Source organism: Podarcis raffonei, chromosome 6 (genome assembly GCF_027172205.1).
Source record: "Podarcis raffonei isolate rPodRaf1 chromosome 6, rPodRaf1.pri, whole genome shotgun sequence".
Classification (NCBI taxonomy): domain Eukaryota; kingdom Metazoa; phylum Chordata; class Lepidosauria; order Squamata; family Lacertidae; genus Podarcis; species Podarcis raffonei.
Window position 1 is genome coordinate 99,123,244 of NC_070607.1, and position 10,995 is coordinate 99,134,238.

Sequence of the window (10,995 nt, forward strand, 5' to 3'; positions counted from 1 at the left end):
TTCTCCCACAGATTTGTAGTGGTAGACTAGCATAGATGGTCTAATCTGTGGTTTTACTTTGGGTGCTATCCCCCCCCCCTTCCTCCCGCCCCGCCTGATGGAACTGAGAGCTGCAGATGGAGCACGAGAGAAAAGATACAGAACTGCAGCAGCATCTTCGTAGCTTGGACTTCGTTTTGCGCGAAAAGTGGTTACTGCTTGTAGTTCTTCAATTGCAGTGTTTCATCAGCTTGAGCAGCAACCTCTGGAAATGAAGGGCTAAAAACCGGCGCTGCTCTCCCAAATTATCTGGTCCCTTTTAACTTCGTATTTCAGCTGGTTGACTAAAATCCCTTATTTTGGCTGCTGGTCCCTTATTTTCAAATCTGTCAGTTGACAGCTATGCCTTTCTTGGTCCTTTCGCAGCTCTCTTAAATCCTTTTGGGAGGTGAAGCAACCGGAATTGTGCACAGGATTAAAAAAAACACCTGTGCAGTACACCCCTGCGAGGTAGAATCATAGAATCATAGAATCATAGAGTTGGAAGAGACCACAAGGGCCATCGAGTCCAACCCCCTGCCAAGCAGGAAACACCATCAGAGCACTCCTGACATATGGTTGTCAAGCCTCTGCTTAAAGACCTCCAAAGAAGGAGACTCCACCACACTCCTTGGCAGCAAATTCCACTGTCCAACAGCTCTTACTGTCAGGAAGTTCTTCCTAATGTTTAGGTGGAATCTTCTTTCTTGTAGTTTGGATCCATTGCTCCGTGTCCGCTTCTCTGGAGCAGCAGAAAACAACCTTTCTCCCTCCTCTATGTGACATCCTTTTATATATTTGAACATGGCTATCATATCACCCCTTAACCTCCTCTTCTCCAGGCTAAACATGCCCAGCTCCCTTAGCCGTTCCTCATAAGGCATCGTTTCCAGGCCTTTGACCATTTTGGTTGCCCTCCTCTGGACACGTTCCAGTTTGTCAATGTCCTTCTTGAACTGTGGTGCCCAGAACTGGACACAGTACTCCAGGTGAGGTCTGACCAGAGCAGAATACAGTGGCACTATTACTTCCCTTGATCTAGATGCTATACTCCTATTGATGCAGCCCAGAATTGCATTGGCTTTTTTAGCTGCCGCGTCACACTGTTGGCTCATGTCAAGTTTGTGGTCAACCAAGACTCCTAGATCCTTTTCACATGTAGTGCTCTCAAGCCAGGTGTCACCCATCTTGTATTTGTGCCTCTCATTTTTTTTGCCCAAGTGCAATACTTTACATTTCTCCCTGTTAAAATTCATCTTGTTTGTTTTGGCCCAGTTCTCTAATCTGTCAAGGTCGTTTTGAAGTGTGTTCCTGTCCTCTGGGGTGTTAGCCACCCCTCCCAGTTTGGTGTCATCCGCAAATTTGATCAGGATGCCCTTGAGTCCATCATCCAAGTCGTTGATAAAGATGTTGAATAAGACCGGGCCCAAGACAGAACCCTGTGGCACCCCACTAGTCACTCTTCTCCAGGATGAAGAGGAACCATTGATGAGCACCCTTTGGGTTCGGTCAGTCAGCCAGTTACAAATCCACTGAGTGGTAGCATAGTCAAGACCGCATTTTACCAGCTTCTTTACAAGAATATCATGGGGCACCTTGTCAAATGCCTTGCTGAAATCAAGGTAGGCTACATCCACTGCGTTCCCTTCATCTACCAGGCTTGTAATTCTGTCAAAAAACGAGATCAGATTAGTCTGACATGACTTATTTTTCAGAAATCCATGCTGACTATTGGTGATCACAGCATTCCTTTCCAGGTGCTCACAGACTGTTTGCTTAATGATCTGCTCCAGAATCTTCCCTGGTATTGATGTCAGACTGACTGGGCGGTAATTATTTGGGTCCTCTCTTTTCCCCTTTTTGAAAATAGGGACAACATTTGCCCTCCTCCAGTCTGCCGGGACTTCGCCTGTTCTCCAGGAATTCTCAAAGATGACTGCCAGTGGTTCTGAAATCACATCTGCCAGTTCTTTTAATACTCTTGGATGCAGTTCATCTGGCCCTGGAGACTTGAATACATCTAGACTAGCCAAGTATTCTTGTACTATCTCCTTAGTTATTCTGGGCTGTGTTTCCTCTGCTGAATCATTTGCTCCAAATTCTTCAGGTCGGGCATTGTTTTCTTTATCGGAGAAGACTGAGGCAAAGAAGGCATTGAGGAGTTCAGCCCTTTCTGTGTCCCCTGTTTGCATTTCACCATCTTCTCCTCTGAGTGACCCCACTGTTTCTTTGTTCTTCCTTTTGCTACGAACATACCCATAAAAGCCTTTTTTGTTGCTTTTAACCTCTCTAGCAAGCCTGAGTTCATTCTGTGCTTTAGCTTTTCTGACTTTGTGTCTACACGTGCTGGCTATTTGTTTGAATTCCTCTTTGGTGGTTTCCCCCCTTTTCCATTTTTTGTACACATCCTTTTTTAATCTTAACTCAGTTAAAAGTTCTTTAGATAGCCACCCTGGCTTCTTTAGGCACCTTCCATGTTTCCGTCTCATTGGTATTGCCTGAAGTTGTGCTTTTACTATCTCCCTCTTAACAAACTCCCAGCCATCATGAACTCCCTTTCCTTTTAGTATTACTGTCCATGGGATCTCACCCAGCACTTCCCTAAGTTTTATGAAGTCGGCTTTCTTAAAGTCGAGAAATTGAGTCCTAGTATGCTTGGCTGCTCCTTTCCGCTGTATAGTAAACTTCAGAAGAGCATGATCACTCGCGCCTAATGATCCTTCCACTTCTACCCCACTAACCAGGTCATCAACATTGGTTAGGACCAGATCTAAAATGGCTGTTCCTCTTGTAGCTTCTCCCACTTTCTGGACAATGAAGTTGTCTGCAAGGCCAGTGAGGAATCTGTTTGACCTTATGCTCTTGGCTGAGTTTGACATCCAACAAATATCCGGGTAATTGAAGTCCCCCATTACTACTATCTCCCTTCCTTTTGCATGCTTGGCCATCTGTTCCAGGAAGGCATCATCTATGTCCTCCGTTTGGCTTGGGGATCTATAGTAAACTCCCACAATGAGGTCACTGTTATTCTTCTCTCCCTTAATTTTGACCCAAATGCTCTCACTTTGGCTTTGAGGTTCTAAATCTTGGATCTCTTCACAGGTATACACATCCCTGACATATAACGCCACTCCTCCTCCTTTCTTGTCTGGTCTGTTTCTCTGAAATAGATTGTATCCCTCCATTATTACATTCCAATCGTGGGACTTATCCCACCAGGTTTCAGTGATGCCTATTATGTCATATTTAGTTTGCTGTACCAAGAGCTCAAGCTCATCTTGTTTATTTCCCATACTTTGCGCATTAGTGTACAGACATTGAAATCCATTAATCATTCCCCCGTGTCTCTTATTTAAGGATTTTTTCCTCCCACCACTAGGTCTGCGTGCTGTTTGCTCCATTCGGTCTATGACATTTGGATGATCATCTTCATCAATTGATAGACTCCTACCTTCAGGAGCACTGTCTCCCTCCCCCACATTAGTCAGTTTAAAGCCCTCCTGATGAGGTTTCTGAGATTTTTTGCAAAAACATTCCTACCAACCGTTGTGAGGTGCAGCCCATCGCTTGCCAGAAGTCCATCTTCAAGAAACTGCATTCCGTGATCTAAGAATCCAAACCGTTCCTGTTTACACCATTTGCGAAGCCAGTTGTTCACTTCCACTATTTTTCCCTCTCTCCCTGGGCCACGTCGTTCAACTGGGAGGACAGATGAGATGACAATTTGTGCATTTAATTGCTTCAATTTCCTGCCCAGAGCCTCGTAATCTCTTTTGATCTTCTGGAGGCTATTGCTTGCAGTGTCATTGGTTCCCACATGAACCAAGAGGAAGGGGTATTTGTCAGTGGGTTTTATGATTCCTTGCAGTCGTTCAGTTACATCTTGGATCTTAGCCCCGGGGAGACAGCACACTTCCCGAGACATCTTGTCAGGCCCACAGATCACTGCTTCTGTTCCCCTCAGTAGGGAATCCCCTATCACCACTACACGCCTCCTCTTAGGTCTGGTCGGGGTTCTTCCGTGAGCTGTCCGTTCCAAGGTCGCCTGCACATTCCCTGAAGACTGCCTTTGCTGCTCGTCTTCATATACCTGATCGACTGTAATGAGGGAGAGATCCTCAAATGGAGTCTGCTCTTCGTCTTCCATGCTAGGGGAAAGGACCTCAAAGCGATTGCGTATTTCTAAACAATCAGAGCGAACCCTGGGCCTCCTACTTCTTTGAGTCACGTTTCTCCATATATCTGGCTCCTGTGTTGGTGAACTAGCCTCCTTCTCAGGGGAGTCCCCTGTCTCCTCCTTGGTGGAGACGGTGTGCTCTGTTGCTTCCAAGAAGAGCTCCAGCTCTCTAATTCTTTGGAGCGTAGCTACACGTTCCTCCAGTTGCTGGAGGTAGGCCAGTGCAAGTCTTGAATAAGGGCAAACTGCACGCCATGCATTTTAAACACATCACTTCCACGCACACACATCCGAAAAAATCCGGGGAAATGTAGTTGAGTGAGAACTACAGTTCCCGAGAGTCCTGGGCGGGCGGGGCTCTGTCAATTCCCGGTCGCGGTCCCTTTAAGAACCCCGCCCCCGGCTTCCTTCCTTTCCGAGTCGGAGCCGGGCAGCCAATGGGCGGCCTCCTCCCGCCGCGCCCGCCGCCCGTTTCCAGGACGCCCCGCGGCGCGCGCGCTCCCATTGGGCGGATCGAAGGCGAGCGCGGCGCTGATTGGCCGCGCCGGGGGAGCTTTGCAACATTCAAACTGGGCTTTGCCGGCGAGGAGGCGCCGCCCGAGCAGCTCCGCCCGCCATGGCCTCGCAGAACACCGACCCCGCCGCCGCCAGCGCCGCCAACGCCGCCAGGAAGGCCGCCGAGCCCGGCAGCGCCGCCGCCCGCGGCTCCGTCCGGAGCAGGTAGGGGGGCGCCGGGCTCCTGGGCGTGTACAGAGCGCCTCGGTGCTGCTTCCTGTCTGCGGGGGTAGGGAGCTCCTCCGAGGCCCTTCCTGTAGGGGGAAGGGGGCAGGCCGCCGGGCTCCTGGGCATGTGCAGAGTACCTCCGGGCTTCTTCCTGTTTGCGGGGGTAAGGGGGCTCCTGGGCGCGTGCAGAGCGCCTCGGCGGCCCTTCCTGTCGGTGGGGGGAAAGGGTAGGCCGCCGGGCTCCTGGGCGTGTACAGAGTGCCTCTGTGCTGCTTCCTGTCTGCGGGGGTAGGGAGCTCCTCCGAGGCCCTTCCTGTAGGGGGAAGGGGGCAGGCCGCCGGGCTCCTGGGCATGTGCAGAGTACCTCCGGGCTTCTTCCTGTTTGCGGGGGTAAGGGGGCTCCTGGGCGCGTGCAGAGCGCCTCGGCGGCCCTTCCTGTCGGTGGGGGGAAAGGGTAGGCCGCCGGGCTCCTGGGCGTGTACAGAGTGCCTCTGTGCTGCTTCCTGTCTGCGGGGGTAGGGGGCTCCTCCGAGGCCCTTCCTGTAGGGGGAAGGGGGCAGGCCGCCGGGCTCCTGGGCATGTGCAGAGTACCTCCGGGCTTCTTCCTGTTTGCGGGGGTAAGGGGGCTCCTGGGCGCGTGCAGAGCGCCTCGGCGGCCCTTCCTGTCAGTGGGGGGAGAGGGTAAGCCGCCGGGCTCCTGGGCGCGTACAGAGTGCCTCGGCGGCCCTTTCTGTAGGGGAGAAGGAAGTTGGCCGCCGGGCTCCTTCCTGTCTGCGGGGGCAAGGGGGCTCCTGAGCACGTGCAGAGTGCCCCCTGCGGACTTTCTCTTTCCGGACCCCGCCCTGTTACTGCCGATCTAACCCTCTTTTCCCATCTCCGCCCCACAGGCTGCAGCAGGAGCTGATGACTTTGATGGTGAGTCGCCCCTTCAGCAGCCCTTGAACTGCTGCTCTGCTTCTGGCTGGAGAGGGGGGGGGATCTTCCTGCCTTCTGCCCAGCCCAGGATGGATGCCCTTTAAGGGTCCCAGCCGAGTAAAGGGGGGGTGAAGATCCATCTTGAATGTCTTGAGCACCCCAGAACAGAGCCAGCGCCCCTGGGGGCTCCTTGGCTGGGGCGTCGCCTTCCATCTATTTCTTTGCTTCATTCAATTTATACCCCCACTTGATTGTAGCCAAAAACCTCAGCGCAGGTTAAGAATTTGAGATGTATGTAATGAACGAAAATGAAAAGTGAATAAAACAAATTTAAAAAATAAAATAAAAACCTCAGCGCAGTACAGGAAAAAGTCAAAAGAACAAAAGATCCCTCAAAAGAGAGTATAGCAATAAGTTAAAACACAAAAGGTTACAAGAACAATGTGCAGGAAAAAACTGAAACACATCCACTTGTCTAAACAGGCCTGTCTAAGCAAGAACTATGTTGCTGTTATTTGTTGAAATTGTTTGTCACTTTATCTTGCTCAAGGGCAAACCAAACAAAATACAAAGCCCACATGGATGCAGTAAAACCAGGTGTGGGGGATAAATAGAAAATATTCCACTCAGGCAGTGTGCAGTGAAGGCACCTGCCTCATCTCAAGTGGCAGGGAGTTCCAAAGTGCAGATGCTGCCCTGAAAAACCGAGTTCTTACAAATGCAAAATGGGCAACGTGGGGCGCCTGTGACAGGGCCCGATTCACAGTCCGAAGCGGTTGAGTGGGCAGATAGGAGGCAAGGCAAACTCCTAGGTAAACTGGCCCCAAGTTGCTGAGGGTGTTGTGGGCAGTAACAATAATAATACATTTTATTATTTATACCCCGCCCATCTGGCTGGCTTTCCCCAGCCACTCTGGGCGGCTCCCAACAGAACACTAAAAACGGAATAAAACTGCAAACGTTCAAAACTTCCCTAAACAGTCCTAATGGAGGGGCGGCTTGTGAGGCTGTGCGCCGCCTGAGGGGGGCGCCCTGTTGCCCCAGGGGAGGAATGTGGGTCGGCCGGCTGGGGCGGTTTTCCTTCACCCTCCTGGGTGAGGCAACCCAGTGCTTCCAGCAAACCGCCAAGTGTCTCCCAGTGCCCCCTTCTGCAGCCGCTCTCGCCTGTTTCTCCCACAGATGTCTGGGGATAAAGGGATCTCGGCCTTCCCAGAGTCAGACAACCTCTTCAAGTGGATCGGGACCATTAATGGAGCAACTGGGACGGTGAGTTGGGTCGGGGGGGAGGAGGAAGCCTCATCTACACCGGCGGAAGCAGCAGCAGCAGCTCTGCAGGGTCTGGGGACAAGGGGGGTCTCCCCCATGCGCAGTATCAAACCCAGAACCTTCCATGCGCAAGGTGCAGCCACCCTGCGGGGTGAGAATTGTGGGGGGTGAGGCAGGGACCCCAAATGAGTCATGCTGCTATCATCTCTTTGTCCTGGGAACAACAATGTCCATTGAGGGTGCTTGGCGGTGTCTGGAGTGCTGTGCAGACCTGGGAACATGCAATGTTCCCAGTGTACTCCAGTGGAGTCCAGGGTCAGGTTGAAGGGGCTGGTTTTGACCTTGAAAGCCCTCGGACCCTCGTACCCATGGGGCCGCCTTTCCTGGTATGTCCCACGGAGAACCTTGAGGTCCACAAATGACACACTTTGGAGATCCCAAGTCACAAGGTGGTTAGATTGTTCTCAACTAGGGCTGGGGCCTTTTCAGTACTGGCCCCGACATGGTGGAACGCTCTGTCACAAGAGACTAGGGCCCTGCGGGACTTGACATCTTTCTGCAGGGCCTGAAAGACAGCGCTGTTCCACCAGGCCTTTGGTCTGGACTCAGCCATGAAGCTCACACTGAGGACTAGTCACCTGCCTCTCAGCCTAGCCTCCCTCACAGGTCTGTTGCAGGGATTAAATGAGGAAGGGAAGAACTATGTACACTCCCTTGAGCTCCTTTAGAAAAGGTGAAATATAAATGTAATTATTTCTAATTAGACGGAATGCAGGGAAATCCCACCCCAGTGTCTGATTTATGCCTCTCTGCTCTTCTCCTAACCTCCGCTGCCCCCCCCCAAAAAAAGGTGTATGAGGACCTGAGGTACAAGCTGTCCTTGGAGTTCCCCAGCGGGTACCCTTACAACGCGCCCACCGTCAAATTCCTCACCCCCTGCTACCACCCCAACGTGGACCTGCAGGGGAACATCTGCCTGGACATCCTCAAGGACAAGTGGTCGGCTCTCTACGACGTCCGCACCATCCTGCTCTCCATCCAGAGTCTGCTGGGAGGTGAGTCAGAAGCACTCTGGGCTGGGGGGCTGCTCCTGCCCTCCAACTCCAGGCCTGGCCTGGGGTCCAGCCAGGACCCTCTGGCCCCAGTGAAACAACCAGCACACAGCTCTACCTGAAGAACTCCTACCCGGTCTTGTCCTGAGAATTGAAGGTGGGCTTGCATGATCTTTCTTGCATGAAAGCCATTCTCTGCGCCCCATTCGTTTTTCCTTCAGCAGCGGCGCTGAAAACCCCAAACTGATTTAGCCACGGTTGGGCTGGGCTGGATGACCCTTGAGGGTCCCTTCCCTCCTTTGTCCCCCACCCAGAATAATTCCTGGGGCTGTGCTCAGAAGATCTTCCTGGCTGCAACTTCGGCCGTGGGATCTGGTGGGGGTTTCTGAGCTGGGAAGAGTTCCCTGGCCTTTTTCTGGACCATAGGGGGTGCAGTTGAAGGATCTCCCCCCCCCCCAGGCAGTCTTGGGCCTTTGCCAACCACAGCCCCCGCCCTGACAGCAAATCTCTCCCCTCAGAGCCAAACGTCGAGAGTCCGCTGAACACGGAAGCTGCAGAGCTCTGGAAGGACCAGGCAGGTGGGTGTCTCGAAATTCAGATTATGAATCAAGGGTGGGAGGCATAGCGATGGGGGGGGTGTCTTTCTGGATCTCCTTTCCTCTCCTCCCCACATCATTTTGAGCCCCAGAGGATGCTGCGAGGATCTGTGCCTTGGAGCATGCGCAGAGGGCCTGTACACAGCCCCCCCCCAGGGGACAGTCCTCTGGAACTTGGAGGCAGAGAATGGGCCAGAGGCACCTGAGACTGGGGCGGTGGAGGGAGGTCGGGGGCTGTTTGGAGGCCCAAGGAAGCCCCCCGCTTGAGTCCTCAACAGAAGTGAGCCTGGGGGTGGCTATGGAGAAAGAATCAAAGCCACAGCGCCGGATCCTTTGCCCCCACCCCACGGAAATTGGGGTGTGTGGTTGTCTCTTCCTCCAGCTCCCGACTACTTTTGCAGTCCCATTTGACATGGCCTCGGGAGGGAAGGGGGGTGTCTTGGGGTTTTTTGGGGGGGTTGCTGTTGCTCAGGATGCAAAAGCCATTCAGAAGCCCCCGCCGCCTTCTCCTTCTCCTGACCCGCATTTCCGTGTCTCTTCCCCCCGCAGCCTACAAGAAGTACCTTCACGAATCGTATGCAAAGCATATGAAGAACCAGGATACCTGATGCCCCCCCCGCCCCCTCCTGTCTTCCGTCTCCACCCTGGTGTTGTGTCTGTCTTTGCACCGCTGTCTCTGTGAATGCCACTGTATTATAGACTTGTTTTTAAATTTATTTGGCATTTTGTCCTGTGGATTAATGTATAAATAAACCTGTTTCCTTTTTGGGGTTTTTTTTTCTAAACGGGGGCCTGGTTCCTGCTCTGCTTCTGCTGCTCACCTGGGCCCCTATATTGAAACCCAGAGGTGGGGGGCTGGCCACTGGGCCGGGGGGGGCACACCTCATTCTACACGTGGGAGCCCGGATGTGGGTTGCTGGCTTGGGGAGGAAGTTTTGTAGGCAGCCCAGAGAGTGGCCTTGGCCAAGATAAAGAGACTAGCAAATTTAATAAATAGTAATAATAATAATAATAATAATAATAATAATAATAGCAGGGGCTTGCTAAGGGTTCTTGAGACTGCCTAAGAAAAGCCCTGCTGGATCTCCTACTCTTCCCGCCCCTCCCCGGTTAGATTACCTTACTTTTCCATGTATAAGAGATGGGGTTTTTTCATTAAAAATTACGCTAAAAAGTGGGGGTCGTCTTATACATGGAGCCATCTCACCCCCATTTTCTTAAATTTCACTCCCCAAAATAGGGGGGGTGTCTTATACACAGAAAAACACGGCAGTTCCTTTGAAGAGGCTGCCATTCGCTGCCTCTTGCAGCTTTGAATTCCAGGATGGGCTGGGAGAAGACGTCATCGCAATGTGGGCTTGGGAGGAACTCCCCCAGGATCATCCTCTAGCCCAGCAGTTCTCCACCTGTGGGTCCCCAGATGTTGTTGGACTACAGCTCCCATCATCCCTGACCACTGGCCCTGTTAGCTAGGGATGATGGGAGTTGTAGTCCCAAAACATCTGGAGGGCCGAGTTTGGGGATGCCTCCTCTAGCCTAACCCCCTGTAATGAATCCCTGGCCAGTGGCTACAACAGCCGCTGTCTAAAACCTCCAATGAAGGTCTGTCCTGTTGTGGGTCCTGAATGTCGCTCCGGTTGCTCTTCTGAAGCAAACTGGCCTTTCTCTCTCGCCTTTTTGGAGCCTTCAGCTGAGACCTCCTCTGCCTGCTGGGGTCTTTGGGGCCAAAGAACTGTGGGTGTTTGCCTGAGATTTATGGTGGAGTGGAGTGACGCAGTTTAAAATCTGCAAGCAGCCATTGAGAAGGGAACCTCGATTTGTCTTCCATACAAACGGACTGACTCTCTTGCAGATGTGGCCCCCGCGGTGTGCAGCTGCCCCAGGGAAAGATCTCTGTATGTCCCACCAGAAGACTCCACCCCTCCCATTTCTGGTTGCCTGATTTACAAGCCACTCCAGGGGGCTTATTGGAGCCAGAGGGGAGAGGGTTCTGTGCCCCCCTTGAAGTTGCTGGACTCCAGTTCCCCTCATTGCCAGGAGCCAGCCTGGCCCAGAGGTCAGGGCTCAGGAAAACGGGATTGTAGAGTTTGAAAGGGACCCCAAGGGCCATCTAGCCCAACCCCCACAATGTGGGGTGGGGGGGTGGGATTCGTGGTTCACCCACACCCAGAGGCCCCCGCCATCTGCTCCCATCAACTTCCCCCCGCCCTGAGTCTGGATCAGGTCCCCACTGCAGACAATGCTCAGC

The 10,995-nt window shown here is 52.6% G+C and overlaps 1 protein-coding gene across 1 annotated transcript; it reads left to right on the forward strand.

Annotated features, from left to right (window-relative positions):
* Window positions 1-4,810: 4,810 nt before the first annotated feature.
* UBE2C (ubiquitin conjugating enzyme E2 C) lies at window positions 4,811-9,532 on the forward strand. The gene is made up of 6 exons (XM_053394774.1): window positions 4,811-4,915; window positions 5,806-5,833; window positions 7,013-7,099; window positions 7,950-8,154; window positions 8,670-8,729; window positions 9,297-9,532. The coding sequence occupies exons 1-6, from the start codon at window positions 4,812-4,814 to the stop codon at window positions 9,353-9,355; spliced, it is 543 nt and encodes a 180-aa protein (XP_053250749.1). The 5' UTR covers window position 4,811; the 3' UTR covers window positions 9,356-9,532.
* Window positions 9,533-10,995: the final 1,463 nt, after the last annotated feature.

What these genes read in the sequence shown, in the direction of transcription:
- UBE2C (XM_053394774.1), top strand. Translation starts at nt 4,812, where the DNA reads ATGGCCTCGCAGAACACCGACCCCGCCGCCGCCAGCGCCGCCAACGCC. An exon ending in AGGAGCTGATGACTTTGATG is followed by an intron (nt 5,834 to 7,012) that starts GTGAGTCGCCCC and finishes TTTCTCCCACAG; the next exon opens with ATGTCTGGGGATAAAGGGAT. An exon ending in TTAATGGAGCAACTGGGACG is followed by an intron (nt 7,100 to 7,949) that starts GTGAGTTGGGTC and finishes CCCCAAAAAAAG; the next exon opens with GTGTATGAGGACCTGAGGTA.